Source organism: Mytilus galloprovincialis, chromosome 3 (assembly GCF_965363235.1).
Source record: "Mytilus galloprovincialis chromosome 3, xbMytGall1.hap1.1, whole genome shotgun sequence".
Classification (NCBI taxonomy): Eukaryota; Metazoa; Mollusca; class Bivalvia; order Mytilida; family Mytilidae; genus Mytilus; species Mytilus galloprovincialis.
In genome coordinates this window covers 59,417,692-59,442,598 of record NC_134840.1, presented here as the reverse complement: position 1 = coordinate 59,442,598, position 24,907 = coordinate 59,417,692, and the positions used below count along the sequence as shown (strand labels likewise).

Genomic DNA, 24,907 nt, shown 5'->3' with positions numbered 1-24,907 from the left:
GCTGTTGTTGAGAAATAATAATGTTGCTTATGTTTATTGGAATAAATGAACTTTATATAAAAAACAAAAAATGTTGTGAACTACTCCCTCAAGTAAAGAAAAGGAACACAATCGTGACATACTGGAATGGAACAAAATGCTGATTCACAACAACTTCAATAATTTGATCAAGATTTTTTACTATAAGAACACTGTTGTCTAAGGCATATACTTAACTATGTATTCTCTGATTTGGACTATTTGATTTTACAATAGCAGAGAAATTAATAAGATATTTGGAATGAAAGGTCAGAAATCAAACATTTTAGTATACATCACTATATATTGCTTTAAAATGACACAACAGAAAACATTTATATAAAACAGAAATATGTTGGTTTGCAATGATTATATATTTCACTGGGTAAATCTTAAGAAAAGCTATGATTTATGTTCATACTTGTATTTATATTTTACAGGGTCCAGAACTGCTCAATAAATACATAGGTGCTAGTGAACAGGCTGTTAGAGATACATTTCTAAGGTACTTATTGGTAAAGCTAACAGGGAAAGTCAAAACAACCAGTTTATGTTCAAAATATAAATTTTTAGCCATTAAGTTACATAATAAACACAACATGTTATGATATAAGGGGTAAACGTGTTATACAATAACATTATGTGAAAACCCAATACAGAGTTTGTACAAAGATGGCTTGCAAATTTGTATGTTTCCAAGATTAAACTGTAGCAAAAATCAGGTAAGGATTCAAAAATCTAGTTATCCAAGGTATGATGCTTATAATTTAGTACGTTATTTTTTGGATCTAATGTGTTAAGAGACCTCTAATGTTAGTACACCATTACTTCATTGCCTAGTATTTTAAAATGCTGTCAGTTGAAGCTGTTAATGAAACAAGATATTTATTGCTGCAAAAACAGTAAAGGTCCAGGTAGAATATTTAATTTCACTAATATAGTCTCTTAGCTTTAACAATCAACAAAAACAGTTCAGTTGTTGTTTAAAACGTAACATATTTTAACTGTATTTAAAAAAAACCATAAAACCTTTGAAATGTTGAACATGCAGATTTTAAGAAGTAGCTGAAAAAATGACATGATATCATTCTTTGAAAGATGGAATAGAAAAACTTATTTATAGTTTTTTATGCTGTACTTTTCAGAGCCCAGAGTGCCAGACCATGCATCCTTTTCTTTGATGAATTTGACTCTATAGCTCCTAGGTAAGACCTTATTATTATATTTTCAACCTGTTCAAGAAATATTCATCTGTATTAAAAATCTACTCATTTTGTCTTCCAATACTTGAATATTACTTTGGTATTATTTGGAAGTCTAGTTTGTAGCACCAATTTCTTTTTTTCAGACGTGGCCATGACAACACAGGGGTAACAGATCGAGTAGTTAACCAGTTACTGACACAATTAGATGGTGTTGAAGGACTTCAAGGTAACAAGAAAATGATCAATATAAAACAGATTATTTCATATGAGTAAAAAAAAAAATGAGAATAACAAAGGGGATATAAAATAAAACACAAGTCAAACCTGAAAATCTTGACCAAAATAAAAATAATGAAAAAACCAACAACAGCCTTCAGAACACCACTCAGAAAACAAAAAAAATCCTTCTTTAATTAAAAAAAATATATACTGTAGTTTAAATAAGAATTTAATTTTTGGTCTTATTTTTGTAGGTGTGTATGTTTTAGCTGCCACCAGTCGCCCAGACCTGATAGATCCAGCTCTTCTCAGACCTGGCAGATTAGATAAATGTTTACGCTGCAACTTACCAGACCTTGTAAGGAAATGAATGTTAACAATTTTTGTGGCCCAGTCAACTTAGGTCGGGTCATATAGTGTTACTTTTATCTTTCATTCCAGTATTTCTTAACGAACAGTTATACAGGCTTTATTTCTAAAAGCCTTTACATATTGAGCTAATTTCTTGTATCTGAGTCTACTATGATGAGTTAAAGATAAAATTAACATTTGTTTAAGCTACACTTGTTTTTGCTCAAATTACAGGCTTTGGACTTAATTCAAGCTTTTCTGGCAAGTGGGACCATTCTTGTCGATCTGACACAATTAGTTTACTAGCTATTTAAAACTAATGGTAATATTCAAAATTTAAGTAAAATATTTAGAAGTTGCAAGCTTAAAACATCACCTGCACTTCAAAAAATGTGTTGCCAAAAACATCTCAGATACATTGTAATAGAAAAAATCTGTCCAGTTCATTTTGACTTATTGTCTAACAAGAATGTGTAGGAATACAATAAAGTACAACAAAAATATAGAATGACAAAAACATTTCTTACTGTTTTCAATGTGGTAATTTTACCGCTGGGTACACAATAAAATGGTATTTTCACAATTTTTATATGACCCCAAAATTTTCAATACCACAAAAGGAAGGTTGGGATTGATTTTGGGGATGATGGTCCCAACCATTTAGGAATTAGGGGCCCAAAAGAAGCCCAAAAAAAGCATTTTTCTAGTTTCAGGATAATAACTTGTGTACAAGTATTTCAATCAGTGATCTGGAAGGATTTTTTTACTATGGGCCCAGGGCCCCCCAAAAATAAATTCAATGGGCCATTTTGTCAAATGAGTGGGCCATTTAAATTGACTACTGTAAAAAAAAAAAAAAGTATCTGTATATTTGTGCAAAGAGGTGGTGGTACTTACCTTTATGATTTTGAAATTATATCATGGATATTGTTCCTGTGATTTTGTAATTTCAATTTCAATGAATATACAATACGTTATTTTAACTTCCTCCAAACTGAACAATGTTTAAGATAACCTTTATTTACAATAGTCAAACTGGTTTTGTTGCCTTGTACATGTTCATGTTTTTTTTTTTGTACATTAAATTTGGGTCTTTGTCGAAACCATACTTATTCCAGACGTTCCATATCAGAGGACATTTCTGGCATTTTCTCTGCACGTCTTGTATTATTATTACTTCATGACAATGACAAGGCTAACAGTAGAGAGTACCATTAATTGATAGAACAAAACAACAATTCGCTGAAGTCATGTTTACAAAATGTCAAAACGAGCCAAAGACCAAAAAAATGACAAGGACAGTTAAGCGCCTTTTGTGGAGACAAAAACTATATTCATTAAAAGGCTTTGGGGTTTTTCAGTCAAGATAATAGCAAGCTAAACTAACTCTAAAGATTATAATTAGAGATAAATCTTGTATTTTCTAGCCAAATTTCACAAATTTAAAGTTGTTTATAAAAAATTATATCAAGAATGATGGTTAATTACGTTTTTTTGGTAATCAGTTAAATCGTATGGTTCTATTATTACCATACGAAAACACCCGATATGTTAAAAGGCATGGTTCTATTATAATAGAAAAACACCTGAGACGTCCCAAAAATATATTGGTGCTCCTATCATTGGAGGAACATTACATAGTTGTGTATACACACATGGCGGTACGGAACACGATCAGAAATCCATTTGACGATATCTCAACGTTTCGAAGTGAAGTGAAAAATATCGTGCGCCACATGGGTGCTTACATTTGTCACTCTATGCGCCATTTCTGGTCGATATGCACTATAGGCGCAGGGCGCACGTCTTTCCCGATCACTGTTTCAATTGCTCTGAAATTATACTGCAATGTTTAAAAGGACAAGTAGAAGGTCGTAAAAGGTTTGGATTCTTTTTAAAGGTTATGGGGCCAGAGTTCAGGAATTAAGGCCCAAAAAGGGGCCTTAACAAGCATTTTTCTAGTTTCCAGACAATAACTTGTGTGTAATTGTATGGATCTCTCTGAAATTGTACCACAATGTACCATATAACAAAAGGGAGGCTGGGATTACGTTTTGGGTTAATTGCCCAAAAGATGTAGGAATTAAGGGCCAAAAAAGGGCCAAAAAGAAGCATGATTCTAGTTTCCTAACAGTCATGACAATAACTTGTGTTTAAGAGTATGGATCTCTCAGAAATTGTACTACAAGGTTCAATACGACAAAGGAAAGCATGGGATTGAGTTTAAGGGTTGTTGCTCAATAAGATTGGGGGGGGGGGGGATTTTTTTTTACCATTTTTTTAAGGGATTCCTTTTTTTCAAAAAAAAATCTTCAATTGCACAGTATTGTGCAATAGATTTGTTAGATCTTTGACCACATTAATTTTGTGACAAAAACCTATATTATGTAAAAAATTTTATCACAATCCAAATTCTGACAGTATTGAGCTTGAATATTGTGACCAAATTTGCCCCAACTGTACAGGGTTCGACCACTGGGGTCATATAAAGCTGAGCCCTGCGGAGCACCTGGTTTTTAAGTGTGTTTTAAAATAAATTCAATAAACAACAGTAGATAGGAAGGTGCACATTTTTTTTTCTATTGTAGAATGAAAGGAAAGCCATACTTAAAGCTTTAACACGGAAAATAGAATTAGGATTTGACGTAGACTTGGACAACTTTGCAGAGAAATGTGAAAACTTTACTGGTGCTGATTTCAAGGCACTTCTCTATAATGCTCAGTTAGAGGCCATACATCATGTGACAGGTCAAGTAAAGAGAGATAAATTTGACTTTTCACCTCAAAAGAGTCCTAGTTATCTAAGAACACGAAGAAGAAGCAGTAGTTATGGTGTTCTATCAAAAGCAGCCGAATTGGAAAGAGAACAGAAACAATTTAAATCTGACTTCATTTACATGAAGAACCTGACTGAAGGAGCTACAGAATTATCAGAAGAAATGGATGATCTTTTAACACAACAGGTTATTAAATATTGATTTCAGTAAAAACTACGAAGGATTGCTTACATGTATATATTCTTCATTTATTTAGAGGGATTATTTTTTTTTAGGTGCAAATTGACCACATTTTACATGAGGTACTTACTGTTCTGAAAAGCAGGGCCAGTTTGATTATTGATTTCGGTGGTGAAGTATAATTGATAGGTTAACTTTCCTGTTATGACTTTAAAACTTTCATTTTTTTTTAGAAAAAAATATTAGTGAATAAAAGTTCTGGGGTATTAAATCTTGTATTGCTTTTTATTCATATAACATTAAATCATAGTACACTGGCAGGATTATGGGAAAGTATTTTAATAGTTTTGTAACTTTTGATTTTTGGATAAATTTCAGGTTCAGCAGATAAGAAACAGATTGAAGGTCCACAAAAACACAGAGAAAGTAACAACTGCTGAAAGTCTGTTTTCACCAGTGGCCACCTCAAAAGGTCAAGCTATTCTGATATCGCAGGATGATATACAAAAAGCTTTAGATAAGACAAGACCATCAGTACCTGCTGAAGAGAGACTTAAATATCAACACATGTAAGTGTGAAAAGTTCAAAAAAGTATCATATCAACAGCCAAAGACTGTTAATCAATTTAATTTCATGAATACTTTATTTCACGTTTATTCTAGCTGACTTTTGTTTCTGTTTTCTAACTAAAGTTTGCCTTTATTATTGACTGTAAAGGATTTTAAAGATTAATATACTTTTTTTATCAAGTGTTGACCTGTCCAAGAGATTTTAAAGTTCAGATTACTTATGAATTGAAAATTGAACATAATCTGAGATATTCTATAAACTAGTAACTGTTGTAAAAAATATTCCAAGAAATTTATTTTTCAGACGCAAGTAGAGAAAAAAAACTAAGTTATGTCCCTTTGCACAGTAATCAATTTGTTGTGCAGATGGGAAAATCAAGTTTGGTCTCTTTGCACATGATTTTTTTTCTTTCAAGAATAGACATCTTTGTAAGATCAATATTACAATGATACAAGGATAGAAACATATCTCTTTTTATAAAACACAAAGTATTTAAGGAAGCTACTGTTTTATCATCGTTGCTTCAATGTGCATAATTCAATGGTCAAATTTAATCATATTCCAAGTTATTCATATTCATTACTTTAATGCTGATAGTTCTCTCAATTAATGTTTGTTTATAATTATTTTTTATAGACTTCTGTGTAGTAAAATTTTATCAGTATTGTAGTTCTTGTGTGTGTCTGTTGTCACTTGTTTAGAGACACATTGCTTGTTGCTTGGTTTTTTTTGGTTTTTTTTTACATGTACTCTGCAGTTCTGACCCTTTTTTCATATGCAACATTGCTACTTTCTTATTATATTTTACAATTTCTGTCATTTGGTGAGGTAAATATGAGGTTTTTATTGTCTTTTAAAGTAAAAAAAAATAATATTCACTGCGGCCAATGTCCGATGTGAATATCAGTTTTTCTAAAGTCAATTAAACCGTACATTTACAGAAACTATAGAAAGAAATTGTTTTATTCCATATTCCTAGAGAAAACTATGTGTTAAATGACAATTATTTACCATAATGTGACTATTTAGCTTCTGCAGGTACATCAAAAATTTGATCACAATGTTACATATGAAACCTTTCGAATCAACATTTTCCACAGGTGAATATGTTGTTTTATTCAAAATCAAAATCATATAGAAAAAAAACCTACTTGAAAAATACCAATTTGAATATGGAATAACGTCAACATTTGATTCTTAGCATGTTTCAATAGTAATTGTTTGTTATTTGAGCTAATAGTTGACATGAAGCTGTTGCCACCAGTTCAGTCATAACTGGTCTGTTGTCAACATTTGATAGTTAGCTTATGGCTTTAATCTCAGTTCAACATTTGGCTGTTGTCACTATCTAGTAACTGCTATTCGACTGTTATCTCCTTTTGATAGCAGATATGTGGTTGTCTTTACCATTCAATATTTAACATATATCTGTTGTTATTATTCTATAACAAGCCTTTGTCTGTTGCTCATCATCAAATTAGCTAACAAATGTCTGTTTGTACTATTATATGGTCAGGATTTATATTGTGTTGCCATCCTTTACAGTTGTAATGAGTTTGTGGTCAGCAGTTGCCTTTAAAGTTCTTGCTCTAGCTAATGTCTGTCATATTCAAATGAGTAGTCAATTACAGCTTTCCTAGTGTCTTGACTCTAATTAGTCAGTACAATACATTTTTACTATATTTTGTCAGTAAAATGATAGTCTGTTTATGCCAGTTTTGATTGTAATTTATAATTGAGACAAATAATCTGGACAAATAAATCAAGGTGAAGGTTACAGGAGTTTTATGTAGAAATTTGAGCAAATTTGGGTTTCAGATGATATCAGTTTGATCATGTATCTAATTGTGTCCAGAAAATGTTCATAATGAAGTTGCAAAATGGTATTATATATCAAAGTTTAGTCATAGCAGCTATAAAAATATGGGTTTCAGGATGTCATGTTTCTTTTTAAATTGCAGTTTCTTACCACCTTTCAAAATTATTCCTCATAAGCATTTAATTAGCCTATGTATTGTTTTGAACTTATTGATGGTTCTCTTTTTTTTATTATTAAATCCTGTTGTTTCAAATCATGATCAACGACTGCTGAATCAGTTGTTATCCGTTTCAATATTGTCAGATTCATATTTTGATACAAATCTAGTATTAAAATATCTTTAAAGTATTAAAATATTTTAAATTTTAGAAAATTCTGCACTTTAAAATCCTTAAAAAATCAATTTGATATCTTGTCATTACTGTTTTGCAAAAACTCTGTAGCTATATTAGAATTTTTTTTTAATGTGTTCTGTGAAAATTACCAAATTCTGTGAGCATTTTTTGCAATTGCAGTTGTTTCATAACTAATAAAATTGTTCAGTAGCATCACATTTTTTACAAATTGAAAGTAAAAAAAGGACTGTTGTCCTCTGTGGTCACTCCAGCTTCCTCTCTCAATTTAAATTGACAGCCATGCTGTAGCCAAAATTGCTGAAAGTGGCAATACATTTTAACAATCAATCAATCAATCAATCAATCAAACGAAATATCTTCTTGTTGTGTGTTTTTACAGTTTCAAATTTAGAAAATTCTTTACCCAACATATCTGTTATTCTTGTTCAATTACAATGTTTCCCAAATTTTTTAGCTAAAGTTTAAATACTTCATAACCTTCTGTGAAATAAATGTGTGTCTTAAATATTTCATGTAAGTGACACTGTTTCAGAGTCCGTCACTCTGAGGTATCACATAAAAACTTATTAATGAGTTATCTGTATATGTTAACTAAATTTCAATAAAATCTCAAACATTTCTTAATTTAGTTTTGTGAAAATTAAAAAAAAAAAATGCCTATTTCTTTCAAGTGGCACTGTTTCTGAATCCTTAACTTATAGAGGTATTATTTTAAACACATATATTTAGTTGAGAACCAATATATGAGCTGCCTTGGATAGAAATTGACCTTATGCAAATGAATATCAATGCATCTTTTCAGGTTCAAAAAATCTCCATGGAAAGTGAAACTCGACAAAACAGACAAAATTTTGTCTTGATTTTTATTTGAATGTTCAAAAATAAATAAAATTCTTTCAAATGTACATGTATAAGTGCACTTGCATAAGGTTGATTACTATTTGACATAGCTCATAAATTGACTTTATTTCAAATGGGCCTAAATGAGAGTCAGGACATTTTACTCATAAGTTAAAAATAAACTCACAATGCCATGGCAAAAAACGAAATCTCTATACCTAGCTCAAACATGCTGTAATGTTCTCATGTATTTCTAAGAATGTCATGCTTTTACATCATGTCTATATATTTAAAAAAATATTTAGAAGTGTGAATAATGATACATCTATCTTTTAGTATACTTTTATATCTTTTTCATGATGAAGTTACAAAAACATGTCTCCCTCTGAAATTTTATTGTATTCTAAAATAGCTTACATTAACAAACTTGTTTGAATCTCTTTTGATCAGGCGGTTTCCAGTTGTGAAATTAAGGGTTATTTTTTTCCACCAAAACAGATACTCAATTTGACTTGACATAATCACTATTGAAACTAATTATAAAGTTGGAGTGATGCATTTCACAAACCATTGATAAATATAAAAGATTTGTAATACTCATTTAAAAAATCAATTTGTCAAAATTGGTAGAATTCTATTTGATCACCAAAGCTAACAATGCGAATTTTATTCTTTCTAAAGATTTATATCTGATTAGCTTGAATGGATAAATTTCACAAATAGGGCTAATTTTCTGTAATATCAATGTGTATTCCGCAATGAAAAGGTTTATATTTTGACTAAACTTATTTGAAAAAATGAACACAAAAGAATTTAATTCAGTTCTTTTGATTAGCTTTTGGTAAATATTGACACCCTGGAGTGATGGTGAATAGGGATGTCAAATAGAGTCAAAAATTAACTGTAAAATTCTATTGATAGCAAGCATCGCCAAACAAATGCTAAAACGCTTGCATTCAATGTTACACAATAGACGTTGAATTCAAAATCACAACAGGGCTTTGTTAAGCCAAAAATTAAATAAAGCCGGTGTGTTTCTCTGATTACTGGTTACCAATTGCAAGACCTCGCCAATGTTTGCCTTGTTATATAGAAAACCAACCAGAAAAAAATAATCGAAATAAGCTTTGTCAACTTGTATTTAAGTAGTTAATGACCAAACAAATTTTTCTGTTACTCCATTGTAGTGTTATTCAAAAGAATAACAAAAGCAATGCAAGATACACTGAATAAGGATTTTGTGATAAACTATAATTTGAGATGTTCTTTTTGAGTAACGGGAGACTTGGGTGTTGCATGGATAACGAAATATGCAGTTTGCTATTCAAAACAATTGATTTTTATGCAGAATGTCAAAAATGAAATTAATTTTTTGCTTGTGTATGGTCTGAAGCCTATTTTGCATTGAATATTTAATTGAATTTTAATAGCATGTTTAGTTGTTAGTTTTTCATAACGTTTACTTGTGACATGGATGTCAAATTTATCATCTTTTATTTGGACAAATAACTTTTTATTTTTTATAAAGTTTCTTATTTGGTGGGAGTTATACCAATTTACGATGTACTTTCGCACTACTTATTGTCAGAGTAACAAATAACATATACACATGTACAATGATTGATTTACCAAATTCTGCATACATGTATTCAACAGTAACTTTTCATTGTCAAAGCTATAGGAAGAGGGATTTTAGAGATTTTACTTCTTATACTTACCATGAAAGGTTTTTTTAAACATTGAAATAATTTATAGTAAATATATGAAAATTCGAAAATTAAAATAAGTATTGTTCTAGAGTAATAAAGTCAGAAAATTTCCTTATTATTTTCATACAGTTTGTATTTTTAAATGCTGTATATGTGAAAATTAAAGGATGGGAGTTTAGAAAATTTCAGAATAATTAGATGTACATGCTGTATCTTTAAAATAATACGGAGGAACATAGAACAGGCTATTATTTGAACTTGGAATTATTTCTAATTATGGAATTTGCATAATTTCTTATGCTTGAAATTTTTAATAACTTCCATATTTATTTGGTATTATAATGTTTGAGTGGTTCCTAACACTTTCCATACAATGTATTTTGTATAGGTAGTGTTGTGTGCAGCACAGAACATTCAAGTACAGAATAAACATGGAATTTATCAAAAATTTCAAGCAGAAGAAATTATGCAAATTCCATAATTAAAAATAATTCCAAGTTCAAAAAATAGCCTGTTATAGAGAGTTTTGGGATAAATTTAATAAATACTGGAAGTTTATTGCACAAGAAAATGTCATAGGATTTGCAGATTAGTAAGGAAAATAAAAGTTGGAAAAGCAATCACAATAACTGTATCATAAGGAGATGGTGAAACCACTGTCAACAGATAATTTCCACTTTTAACTAAAATTTCTCAATAAACAAGAATAAAATATTTTTTTTCTTACAGTTAACTGTCGTTATATTGTTTAGTTGCATTTATTTGCATCTAGACTTAATCTAAAAATATATTATTTTAATGAAGTCAATACAATTTTGAAACAATATTGGATGTATCTAGTGTTATAAATATTTTTTAGTAATTGAACATATGAAAATTGGAAAAAAGGGAGAACATTAGAAAAGAAATACAAGACATTATAAATTTTATTTAATTGAACATGAGAAAAAAAAAATAAGAAAAAATAGAAAAGAATGACAAGACATTATAAATGATGAACAATTTAGAATAAAATATAATTGAAAATGGAAACAGGGATTATGTCAAAGAGACAACAACCCAACCAAAGAGCAAATGAACAGAATAGCAATCATATTCGTTTGGTTGGACAAATACTGAAATAAGAAAAAGTCTGAAAACATAATATAATCATACAAATTTCTTTATATTCCGATGGTATAATATGTTAAACAATATCCTGAGTTCATCTGTTCTGCCAAAACCATTCATCAAGGAACAAAGCTGCCTGTGAGCTAAGTGTCATCTCAAAGAATGAAATCTAATTTGATGTCATCTTCTGTGTCGCCTCTCATTGTCCTAACACAATATACCATTGACTTAATCTGTTGTGAAAACAACAAAATTCAACATCAGATGACAATGTGGAATTAGTGGCTTGTAATTTGTGAAGAGGGATGTCGAAGAGAGGTCAATTTAACAATAGAAATGTGGAAAAAATGTTTGATTGACCAAAAAATTAAAGAATTATTAAAAAAGATTACTTCTTGTCTGAATAAACAAATCCAACTGTTTTATTGAGAACTGAATGGAAAAAATCTTGGAAAAGGCAATATTATTAAAGATCTTGATCTCAATACATTTATAGCAAAAAAGATAAAATTTTAAATGGTTCTAATGTTTTTACTTCAATACCACCAACACTTGTTTATATTTCTGCAAATGAAGAAATCATTTTAAAATCTTTTAACTACCAATTATTTTTTTAAAGAATTTTTAGTAAGATTAAATTCATTGGATTTAAACTGAGACTATTATAACATACTGTGTTATAGTAGTCTCAGATTTAAAAGACTTTTTTATTGATGGATTCTATCATATTTCTATTGATATACATTTTTAGCTCACCTGGCCAGAAGGGCTAAGTGAGCTTTTCTCATCACTTTGCGTCTGTCGTCGTTAACTTTTACGTAAATCTTCTCCTCTGAAACTACTGGGCCAAATGTAACCAAACTTAGCCACAATCATCATTAGGGTATCTAGTTTAAAAAATGTGTGCGGTGAACCAACCAACCAACCAAGATGGCCACCATGGCTAAAAATAGAACATAGGGGTAAAATGCAGTTTTTGGCTTATATCTCAAAAACCAAAGCATTTAGAGCAAATCTTACTGGGTAAAATTGTTTATCAGGTCAACCCGTTGTTAGGTTTCTGCCCCTGAATTGGTAATTTTAAGGAAATTTTTGCCGTTTTTGGTTATTATCTTGAATACTATTATAGATAGATCTAGAGATAAACTGTAAACAGCAATAATGTACAGTAAAGTAAGACCTAAAAATAAGTCAACATGACCAAAATGATCAATTGACCCCTTAAGAAGTTATTGCCCTTTATAGTCAATTTTTTTCAATTTTCATAAAATTTGTAAATTTTTACTAACATTTTTCACCGTAACTACTGGGCCAAGTTCATTATAGATATAATAGAGATAATTGTAAGCAGCAAGATTGTGCAGTAAAATAAGATCTATAAACACATCACCATCACCAAAACACAATTTTGTCATGAATCCATCCGTGTCTTTTGTTTAATATTCACATAGACAAAGGTGAGCGACACATGCTCTTTAGAGCCTCTAGTTATTAGGATTGATTAAGATTGCTGAGGATTTAATGCTGTTGTGCAGTTAAATTTAAAAGTTGTATGAGTATTCAAAATGTATTAATATAAATTTTGGTCTTTCTTTATTTTCAGTTATGAGAACTTTGTTTCGTCAAGAGGGGGTAATTTTGCTCAAAGTCTTATGGATGCTGTTGGAGCAGTTGGACAAAAGCAAACATGTGCATGAGAACTGTTTGAACAAATGTTTTATGAAAAAGAAGATTATAAAAAGATATCTCTTTATGATGTGCATGACAAGTGTTACTTCTTTGGTGCTGCATGAGAACAAAATCTTTGTTATGAGAACAGCTAACCAGGAACAAATATATTGTGAAATATACTCATGCTGTTTCCAGAGCTAACTTAGTCAAAAGTAAAGGGTAGAAAACTTTCATTGTTGTATCTACTGGTTGTTTCTTTATTTTTGCCTATAAGCACTTGTCTGTTAGTTTTTCCTAAAACTTTAGTGTCAATATCTACAAAATAAATAGAATACTTTGGATTCAGTATTTTTTGTTGGATACCAGTGTTCACAGGTTTTGTGGGTACAGGTGAACCATGAATACAAATGCTCAACGAATTACAAATTTTATATAGGCTTTGTATACAGAGATTACTAAACCACGAAATCAATTATCCACAAAAATTGATACCCACGAAAATAAATGAATCCACAGAAGCTAGACTATTGGAAATCAGATATCTTATGACTGTGACTCTGTGATGTTCATGTCAAATCTTTGGAGCATTATGGAATTGATAGCAATGAGAAATTGAGAAATGCAGATTGTTTATTTTTAGAATTATTATGGATATACAATGTACATTAAATATGTGAACGAAAGGTTTTTTTTGTGGAAACTAGTTGTCATGTATTTAACTCAAACAATAGTTAAAAATGTGCTTAGTTATTTTTGGAAAACTAATTTTGGTACATATGTGTATTATATAAATTTCAAGAAATGTGCATTTTACAATTAGGAATCAAGCCCCAAACCCTCACCATTCATGGGCATTTGTTTGTACTGAATAATCTGTGTTTAATAAAACAGATATTTTGTTTTTAGTACAAAAATAATCCTAGTCTTTAATATAAGCTATGATTGCTTTGCATTTTTTCTGTAAATTTTAGGCCCGATTCTAAAGAAATCCAACCATTGAGATTAGAAGTAAGATGTGCTTATGATCTTCATTAGCAATCTTGGTATGTGTCTACGATTTTCAACTTACAAGAAACTTTTTTGAGCTGAAGGAGAGGGATGAGAGCCATGTATATTCAATTTACGAAATTTAGATTGAACAATCTATAACTATGAAATAATAGAATTAAATCCACATTATTAAATACCCTTAGTCTGTGTTTTAAGAAATACAGCATTTATTGTTTATGATTCCTTTCTAATAATCAGAAGATGTTTATTTAGAATTGTTGTACTGCATTTTATTTATTGATGTTGATTATTTTAATTTTTAAGTTTGAATACTTTTGATACATAATTTTGACAATAAAATTGGTTAAAACACAATCTTTGGTCATCAATTATTTATAGCAGTAGAAACAGAGATGTATAACCAATTTTTCATTGATAATGTACAAGTGCAGTGAAGTCTTGAAATCTATGGTTTCTTTTTGAAACCTTTCTGATGTTGAAAATTGTTCTCACACATAAAAAACCCCCCTGATTTTTGTAAATCAGATTTGGCTGTCATGGTTCAACCAGAGACATATAATACAATTATATTATATGTCTCTGGTTCAATCAAGTGTAATAATGTGAAAGAAGTGTATGATGCTATTGTTCCAAGACAAAACAAGGAGAAAACAGTTACAAAAACTGTATTACATTAGAACAAAGAGTAAATAAACTATATACAGTCTCACTTGCTTTGTTATATATACAATGTTGATGGCATTATGTATTATGTATCTATTCCTTAATATAAACATTCATTGATATGTTTTTTTACTACAACATCCAGTTCTAGGAGCAATTCCTGAAGTAGAATAGGTGAATTTAGACACATCTGCACACCATATCAATGACTTGATTGTTTCTGTTTCGTTCTTTCTATTGTAGTCCAGGAAATAGAATGTTAAGTGAAATAATCTGAAGATACCTGTAGACAAAATTTGCTTTTACTGAGTTCAGTTTAAGATATTCCAATGTAAATCCTGAACCAAGTATCAAAGTTCATGAAGATATCATATCTCCGAAAAACAGTGCTGTGTACTGGGTAGATTTGGCATGTTATTGGTCCTAAAAGGAATTTTCAGTTGACAAAACAATGCAAAGTTGCTATACTCTTGTGTATCCTCTAGTTTCTGAATCTTTTTCATTGTGCTATTGTATGTATGTTGATCTTCAATTATGAATAAAATTGGATCATGATTTTCCTTTTACATTAAAAAGTTGTAAAATAAATTTCAAAATTTGGCATATGGAAGATGTATCTCTTTGGACTCTCGATATTTCTACTGCTTTTATTTGGCTCTACTTAAGCTGAAACCAAGAATATATTTAGCTTAATTGAATTTTAACTTTGATCTGAAGCAATCCAAATACTAGTCATTTATGAAAAGAGGACAATACTATTATTCTCAAGAACATAAGGGCAAATAATATATTTGGATTATCTCCCATTGAAACAAATCAAGTTAGAACAATAGTTCAGGAAAAGTTTGGATTCTATGCATCTCTTGTTCACTGCCAGTCATCATAATCTGCTAAAAAAAATCGGCCCAACTTTTCATAAACTTGCTAATTGGTTGGCTTTTGTATCTATTCTGGTACAGAATACGCTTGAAATATTTGTGACTGGACGTTACACAAATGATTTTATATTTTTCAAAACCTACTATTGTGTTACTTATCCGTATTCTCACATACTGTAGCAGTGTCTGATTATAGATTTGTGGTAACCAAAATTAGTATTATACAACCTAACTTGTTAATTATACCGTAAAATAATGAGGGATAATATTCCCTTGTAAAGCATGAATGTCTTGGTTGGATGGTCGTTGCATTCGGCGTTTGTTTTATTTGAAATTTATTAATTTTCGTCCAGAAAGATATAAACATGCTAATAAATGTTTGAGGCGATGATTATGCGATACTTTAAATTATAAAAATGTTGAAAATATAGTTTGCTAAAATATACAAATAGTAAACCTTCTAATCATGACCATCGGTCAAATATAATTCTCATACATCGCATGTTCCAAAAGTCAAGCCAGTTTCCAAAAGTTCAACAAAATTCAAAAGAAAATGCTAGTATCAAACTTATTTCAATTCTCGTGAATTTAAAGGACATCAAAGATCAAATAAAGCTTCAAAACGTTCATTCATTTAAAATTATTTTTATAAACTATTCTGTAATCAGAATACTTTTTTAACTGTTTACAAAACTTTGAATCTTTTGAAATACTAATGATTTTCTACCTACATGTATAAGGAATAGTTTGCCCGCTTGTGCTAGTATTGTTTTACATTGTCAACGTACAAGTATCAGGAATAGTTTGCCTTGTGCTAGTATTGTTTTACATTTTGTAAAATTTGTATGTTTATATTGGGCTGACTTTGATGACTTTACCCCGGTCCTACTAAAAAGCGCCCGGTAGCGCCCGGGGAAAAGAAAAAGCGCCTGGAGAAGGAAAATTAGCGCCCGGAGAAGAAAATTAGCGCCCGGGAGAAGAAAATAATTATATTTTATAACAATATTTTTTTTCCCTTAAAAAATAGCTAATCATTGCTTGTTTTGTCCTTAACATAAATGGGGATATGCCCAAGTCAGGAGCCTCTGGCCTTTGTTAGTCTTGTATTATTTTAACTTTTAGTTTCTTGTGTACAATTTGGAGTTTAGTATGGTGTTCATTATCACTGAACCAGTATATATTTGTTTAGGGGCCAGCTGAAGGACGCCTGAAGGGTGCGAGAATTTCTCGTTGCATTGAAGACCTGTTGGTGACCTTCTGCTGTTGTCTGCTCTATGGTCGGGTTGTTGTCTCTTTGGCACATTCCCAATTTCCATTCTCAATTTTATTGATGCTACATCTAAAGTGTTGTTGTACTTTTACATTTTAGATTTCAAAATTGTATATAAGTAAGTTAATAAATATAAATAAGAGTACACGTAGAAGAATCATGAAAGACATTGTCCTCGATCAAAATGTATATTTTGTTACTAAAAATAATCGGTGCCTGAGGTCTAACATTTCCGCAACTGCATGGTGAACACTTTTTTTATACAGATGATAAGATAGATTTATTATATCTTTTTATAAAACTAAAACTGTTTCAATGGCTATGGTTACCAGGGTTTTAATGCTTAGACTTCAATTGAAACCAAACACCTGCTTTTTACCCCCTTGTTTTAACTACGGTACATGTATAGTACTGCTTTTTTTGCTGATTTATTATGTGTATTTATCTGTGAATTTTGAGTTGTCTTATACATTTTACATTTTGATATCGTTTTTAAAAAACATGTCTTTTGATGTCTAACATGTTATAAATCTTCCGCATAAACTGTGATCCATTATTATCAGTCTTTCGAAATAGTATTCATATATTATTGTTAAAATTGAAATATTCATACTTGTTTTTGTGCTTTATTACAAATATCAATTATCTGAATTTGCAAATTACTTGTCTAAAACAAAAAAAAAATATCAATGTCCATAACTTAACAATGTTGTCTCATGCCAATAAAATATCTATATATTTTCCCCGGGCGCTTTTTCTGTTCCCCGGGCGCTATATTTTCTTCTCCGGGCGCTTTTTCTGTTCCCCGGGCGTTTTTTCTTCACCCGGGCGCTCCCGGGCGCATTTTAGTAGGACCCCTTTACCCATCATATTAGCAACCAACTCTGTTTTGTTTTTGATATTCATTCTGTTTGGATTTTCTCCCTAACTTTCGTTTACAATCTAAATCACCGTTTTCTTACAGACGGACTTCAAGACAACCCTTTTACAAATTGAGACTATAAATCGTGTTAACATGGTTAATCTGTGTTTTCTGAGCCTTAATTTATTGTAAATTCAAATATGTGTCGTATAAATAATTGTTTGATTTTCTTCTAGAATTTGATAATGGATTTAACATTTTTAATTATCTTATTTGTAAAAATAATTAAACTTTGCAGGCTTATCTTACACTTATAAGCATTCTTCCTATCACGAAGATAACCATTTTACAGTAAATAATAGCTTTTTGTATAAATCAGGATTAATAACTATAACAGCTCTTTCTTATTAACAACAATGGTATTGTAAAGTTAAACCGTTCTCCAATTTTCTTTTGCGTCAACAAGAAAACTTAGAAAAGACAAAGTATTTATCAAAAGATATTTGTTCAGGAAACCATAGATTATAATGTGATTAGATGCTGTATTATCTTCCCTTTACTTGTAAGACTTTCTTTCTATCATAAAATTCTATCACATCTAAATTAAAAAGAACACGATTGTCTTCCACTGATTAAAAACAGAGGAAGCTGGAGATTTAATACAAATCTGATTAATTCACAAGAAAAAGGACCTGTTATTAAATAAAACAATCAGTTTCTTATTATTCGACTCTTTGGAAAATAAGAATATTCTATCCCTAAACAAATTCAGATTAAATAGAACCATCTAAAGACCATTGTGAGACTTCGGTTTGGTCTGGTCGTACGATTGTTATTCACATAGAAATGTTGTAATATGGCATCAAATTTCTATTAGATACAATTCGATCATTAATCCTTTTACTTATACTAAACCCCATCTGATGTGCGGAAATGAAATACGGAGTGAAAAAAGAAAATAATTTCTTTGGCTAAATGCGACTTAAAACCTCGGATGCAAATACCGGAGAAACCTAAGGCAATCCGTATTGTGCTGGCTTTTATTACAAATTGAAAGGGGATAGAGACAAAACTATTAATGAAACAAATTAGGAAACGCATTTTGATACTCTGAAGAGAATCAGGTGTTTCTAAGACACTCTCTATAGATCAATGACTATAGCCTGAATACAATTCTAATTATCAAACGACTTTCTGCTGTACATCAATTTGTCTAGCATTGTTAAGCCTCGTACAAATATATTTCTTTTCAGTCTTCTAAACACATTAGATAAATACATCCAGTCTTAATTATTTTTGGTTGAAATAAGGATGAAAAGGGTAGTTCGTTAACATCTGAATGCAAAATACAAGGATTCCACCAACACAAAGAAGTTAGTTCCGTAGCGCAAATATTTTCTTGGAAGACTGTGACAAGACAATCCTGTTTATAGCAGAAACGGAAAAGACCGGATTATTTTAGTTTTAGCTTGAACTCATTTTTAATATTTCTTTTTGTCTCAGTAATTCATATAAAAACGAATTAGAATCAATAAACTTATAGTTATTTTTCATGTAGCTAAAAGTAAAAACGATCGAACAAAGGATTTCCAAATGACGACTTGAATAATGATATTGGCACCTTTCAGCAAACCTTTAATGTAGAGCGCCAAGGATAGCAACACCTATCGTGTAAAATACTCTTTTTACTATTAATATCATCTTTTACATGTTTACAGCTCTCGGACCCACTTACTGTTTGCAAACAATCAAACGTAGAATTCTGCGTCTTTTCATGGGGGCTCGATCTAGTTTTTTCCCCCCGAAAATATAGCATGGGCGAAAACTGGCTATTGAAAAGAGACGTAGGTGCTAAAGGGTCACTCGACTCGCAATAAGTCAAAGGGAAACGCCATTGACCAAAACGAAAGACGAGTAAAAGACAAACACATCCATACAACAATACATAAAAAACTAAACCGTGGCACTACACACTTAGATTATGATAAGGTCAAGGCTGCTTTGCTCATGAAGGATATGAAATTTCTCTTTACACAATTATTAAATCACAGGAATCAGCATAGTATCTAAAATGATAGCTGACAGAAAACTATATTTGCGCGAAACTGTCCCGACTTTTCTAAGGGCAAAATTATGTCAACAAAACTAAAATATGATGTTTGACCATTCATTGTATTTTAAATGCCAGCAGAATACACAAAAAGCTGGCTTGAAACTGAATAATATCCATGGTCGTTATGAACCAAACCATCATAGGCCAAACAAAGCAAACATAAACTCATATATGATATATGACAACGGGTACTTATTCTACACTTATACAATAAACATCAACAAACAATGCCATTGGAATGTATGAAAACTGGACAGAATACGTAATTTACATATAATTTTTCAAATCCACAGGTTTTAATCGTATCAAAACAGGAAAAAACTTCAGAGTATGAATTATAACTTAACGCTAGTATAGATAGCAATAATTGGACTTTCTATATTTCTATATTTTGGTTTTGCACAGGATACCTTTAACACAATTTTACGATAAAAGAGGCACCTTTGGCTGCACAATTAATTTTTTTTTCTATACTAAACAGCATATCACATCAATCCTAATGTATGTGGTACTGCTAATTGTCTAACCTTTCGATGAGGTGAATTTTTGTTCCATGTTGAAGGCTTTGAGATGAAGAGCAATAAATTCACTGTACCTTTGCTTATTTGTATTTTTTGGTGTACATGCACTAATTTTGTGTCATGAATGGAAACTCAATATCCTTTTTTTTCTATTATAATTTTGGTTTCTTAGGATTGTTTTATATTCTTGTATGCAGCATTTTCTTGATGCATAAATAAAGTAATGCATTTGCAGATCACTAGACTTAAGTTAATTATAATACCCAATTATTATAGATAATGCACCTGTGAAGAAATAATGAATTACATCACAGTACGGTTCTATCAAATAGTATATACAATTGACTTAAGCTTTTCTCATGCTCATTCAACTTTATAATTCCCTTGCCCATTTGTTTAGGACACTTGGTTATCAAGAAGGAAATCCCATTGATAAAAGGACAAATGCGTGCAAGAACGGAAAATCTATCGGAACCAATCCACAGGACATCTCAATGACTCTATTAGCTTCAATAAGGCATAACGTACACATATACTTTTATGCAATTATCTCAAAATAAAAAGCCGATAAAAGCAAATTTGATGTGTTTAAATATCTACTTGTGGGTTCAAGTAAATCAAATTAGCCTTTACATAAGCAAGACTTCTTTGATTATAAGTATGAAAACTGTTGTTCACTTATGTGATGATTGGTAAATTAATGCTGAAGAGAAAAACTACTGATAATCAAGCCATTCATTCATAAACATATCTTAAATTGAGAGGAACCGCATGTCTTTGTAAATGCGGTAAAATATGCAATCATAGATCCAATGCATCAAAAATATCTTTTCGGTACTCATTATTATGAAATAATCCAAGACAATAATATAGTCGTCAAAAGCTGGCTTTTATCCCCAGCCAGTGCTTTATTTAGGATTGATATAGTTTTATTTTTATCCCAACTAACAATGCTATTTCTGTTTATACAAAATGATGGCAAAATATTAGTTAGATATATTATTTCCTGGTACACTGGCCGGCTTAAACATGTGGGGAAAAAAAGTTGTATGAGATTATTTCGTTTAAATTTTACTCAACTGGATAATGTGATCCGGCAAATGTAAACATTTAGCATAACACTAATATAAATGTTTTAATAAGTTTTGATAATCTAATAGAGTTCTTTATTTTCGGTAGGCATTTATTGAAAAATCTTCAAACCACCAAGCCAACAAAACAACTGTTAACTGTTATAAGCATTTAAATATTCAATTCCGCAGCCAAATCAGATTAAAATGTTTTGATAACTACAATAAGTATAAAGCACAGATTGAAGAAACAACACTGACCCACAAAAACAAATCTTGAAAACTATATTTACGAATCCAAATTAATAAAGTTACACAAAGAACTGCATATGTGATTGAAAAGCATGTTAGTACGTAAGATTGAAGACTTCAATGAATGCATATTTGTATCCTTCAAACCAGAAAAGACCGATAAACAATACAACCAAATGCATCTCATATCAACTATGACTAAAGCAGCGAAAGAATAAGAGCAGCAAATAAGGGTTATGTCGTAGGTAAAGGATATTTTATAACCCCCAAAAAATCTAATTTTTCTTTGCATTTAAAAAAGGAACTTCTAAGTATTAGCAATTGAAAATTTTGTAAAGGCATAAACCAATTTCCATGCCATCTTAAATTCTATATTTTCAACCGATTTGGTCTTTATTTTCCGCTTTACTATACGAAAACTACATACTGTTTTACTTCTCAGAAAAATATAAATGAAAGGAAGTGTGAAGTAAACGGCAATAGGACAGCAACACAACAACATAATAAAAACAAAAAGAGATCGACAACATGTAGTAGTATTTTAGCTGTTCTACGCATTGACCGTATTCGTATTTAAAAGGATCGGGATGCAAACATTCGGACAACAGAATCTTGATCTATGGTCATCTATTTGCAAAAAAAACATAATTCGCTACTATTATTTGATGTATCAGGTAGGCTTTTCTGGAAATAATTTCTCTTCAGTGAAACAACAATATTTGAAAACCACTAATTTAAAACTTCTATATAAGTAAGGAACTTTACAACAACTTTTTAAAAAATGTTGCGCAAAACATTGGTTAAGTCTACATGAAGGAAATGACCGATAACTTCAATTGAATTTGACAATTTTGACTTTTCAAAATTACTCCAAAAAATAGTAAAATGCCATATATTACGCTTTATATCAAAATACTAATTAACTGCTCACACAATCATATTACTAGTGATATGCTAAATGGTGTCAGAATGATTCAATATAAGGCAACTAACTTTCAACTGATTGTAAAATAGTATTTAGAAAAATGAGAAGGTCGCAAATTGCAAATATGCAGACTATTATTATGCATAGATATAGTTGGAAATCACTAAACACCAATACATCACCAAAAAGCACAGACACCAATACAAATAGATTGTAATTGCATGTAGAGATCTATACTTGACATAAAGTAAATTAAACACTCATTTAACACATAATGACACACAGGTTCATTAGATTATTAAGTATGGACATTTGGACAAATGCACAAATAATTCACTATCCGCCTATATGCAATGTCCGACAAAAAGCATACTGATTTCTAAACGCACAAAACTTATTCCCAACGGTGGACTGTCCCAATGCAATAAAGCATTTTCTGGAACCAATTTAAGTAATTCAAAGCGCTGAGAGAAATTGTACAAAACATCTTTATTCATATTTGAATTACTTTTTATTTGGAAATGTTTTAACCTACAAAATCCATTTCGCTCTTCTATGACTTCTGATTACGACTCATTACGTCCAAAGATTTAAAACATCTCAGGACTATGGACCAAGCGTCTTGATGATTAAGATTCAATAAAGGAAATTGACACCAGAAACGAACCGGAAATATTGTTCCAGAGAATGATGATCAATTATACGCGTAGTTTCCCGCCAGCATGATTCATAACACATCTACACTTTCCAATAGAAGCATTCCAATTAAGATAATAGAATGTCAAAGTCTTTGCCTCAAAATCTGTAATTTAAGAAATGGGCTTATTGAATGCCTCAATGGTAACTATTATAACTGAATTTCAATTGCAGGGGAATGTGAAAGAGATGTCAATATGTTTATGGAATAATTTCAAAATTAGCTTCTCTAAAAGTTGAATTTATATATTCATAGAATACGTAATTAACCCAAAAGAATTCCATTTTAAAACTTAAATCAGCGACATCTTAAGTTCCACAAGCGCAAAGTGAAGAAGATGACAATACAAGCTAACACACTAAATCATAAAGACAGATTGATACAGACTACAACAGCCTCAGACAACAGCTAATAGAACAAAAAAAGACAAGAAACACTATCACAAACTTTTAAATCAATTGTAAATCGGAAGTTTAAAACAAAAGATTAGGTTTACATTTTTATATTTTTTCCCAATAGCCGTTGTTATTTAATAGTTCGTTTCTATGTATCATGTTGCATTGTCGAAACTGTTTCTTTTTTGTTGCACGTCAGTGTTTCTGTTGTTTCGTTATTTTCCTCTTCTAGTTGATGTGTTCCCATCGGTTCTAGATTGTAACCCGGATTTGTTTTCTTTCAATCGATTTATGACTTTTCAACAGCGGTATACTACTGTTGCCTTTATTTACAGTACTACCTGCTACTTTGAATCCCAGTATCTCGAAGAGACTAGAAAAGAGCACAGCGACTTAGTTGCGAATATTGAAGATGTTGAAGCTTGAAGGGCATATTTTAATTGTTGCTTCGGTCTGCTTTGGTGTCCTATGTATTCGGCTCTTTTGGTATTTAGCTAAAGACTTTCAGTCACCTTATGAATAACATTGACATGTTTAAATATGCATGATAAACAATAGCCGACATTAATCACAAAATCGTTCTTTGTTTCCAACTCCAATTTAGAGTTCGCGAGGGATTTCTAGTGCTCCGCAAGAATAGAACATCCCTGCTTAAAAATTATGCAAACTTGAAATTCACGAAATTATTCAAATTGTTTTTAACTATTTCGATGAAATACTTATTCCAATAAAACACTTTAGAGATCCTTTCATGAGTAGGTTTTCTCATCTGCAAGAAAGAAATTTTATAAAAGAAAAGGACATTATCTAGATTGGGAAAGCCAATAAGCCAGCTTGAACTTCTACCAATTAAAATAGTTGTACTTTTACTATATAGTTCACAGTTTTTGCGTAATATTAATTAAAAATTTTTGCAACTCCCTCGTGAACTTCTTAACTTATATGACTGTTTTATATAATTTACATTTGTTACGTCACCACGTCTTTATATGTTTAGCACTTGAATCAGTTCAGCTGTAAGCATTTGCTATGAACATACATTTAAATGAAGACCAACAGTAAGATACGAAACTCCTAAAAATGCTGTATGCAAATGAATGGAAATATAGGATGCAGCGAAAGACAAAAGGAAACCAGGATCTGTTTTTTATTCATATTGACTTTTCAAACAAGTAATGTCGAAAAGGTCGACGAATCTGGGTAAAGGTTTATTTTAACAAATTGTGATTTGGATGGAGGGTTGGTTCGTTTTTACTTATACTGCATCTTATACAATATATATGTACAAATTTGTTTAATCAGTATAAACTATTATTTACCAAGCATGAGACAGAAAGGAGGCATTATATAAATCAGTATTTGACATAATTGATATATCAAAAACAACAGAGAATGTGTTAAAAGAAGTGTATCGGAATAGGATA

The 24,907-nt window shown here is 30.7% G+C and overlaps 1 protein-coding gene across 1 annotated transcript in view; it reads left to right on the top strand.

Moving 5' to 3' along the window:
- The window catches only part of LOC143068477 (peroxisomal ATPase PEX1-like), a 33,857-nt gene extending 19,666 nt beyond the window's left edge, over nucleotides 1–14,191 (top strand). The window contains exons 14-20 of the mRNA XM_076242569.1: nucleotides 459–523; nucleotides 1,164–1,223; nucleotides 1,367–1,449; nucleotides 1,697–1,800; nucleotides 4,382–4,756; nucleotides 5,129–5,319; nucleotides 12,759–14,191. Of these exons, the coding sequence (XP_076098684.1) occupies nucleotides 459–523; nucleotides 1,164–1,223; nucleotides 1,367–1,449; nucleotides 1,697–1,800; nucleotides 4,382–4,756; nucleotides 5,129–5,319; nucleotides 12,759–12,852 (972 nt within the window). The 3' untranslated portion in view covers nucleotides 12,853–14,191. The remainder of the gene's footprint in view (nucleotides 1–458; nucleotides 524–1,163; nucleotides 1,224–1,366; nucleotides 1,450–1,696; nucleotides 1,801–4,381; nucleotides 4,757–5,128; nucleotides 5,320–12,758) is intronic.
- Nucleotides 14,192–24,907: the final 10,716 nt, after the last annotated feature.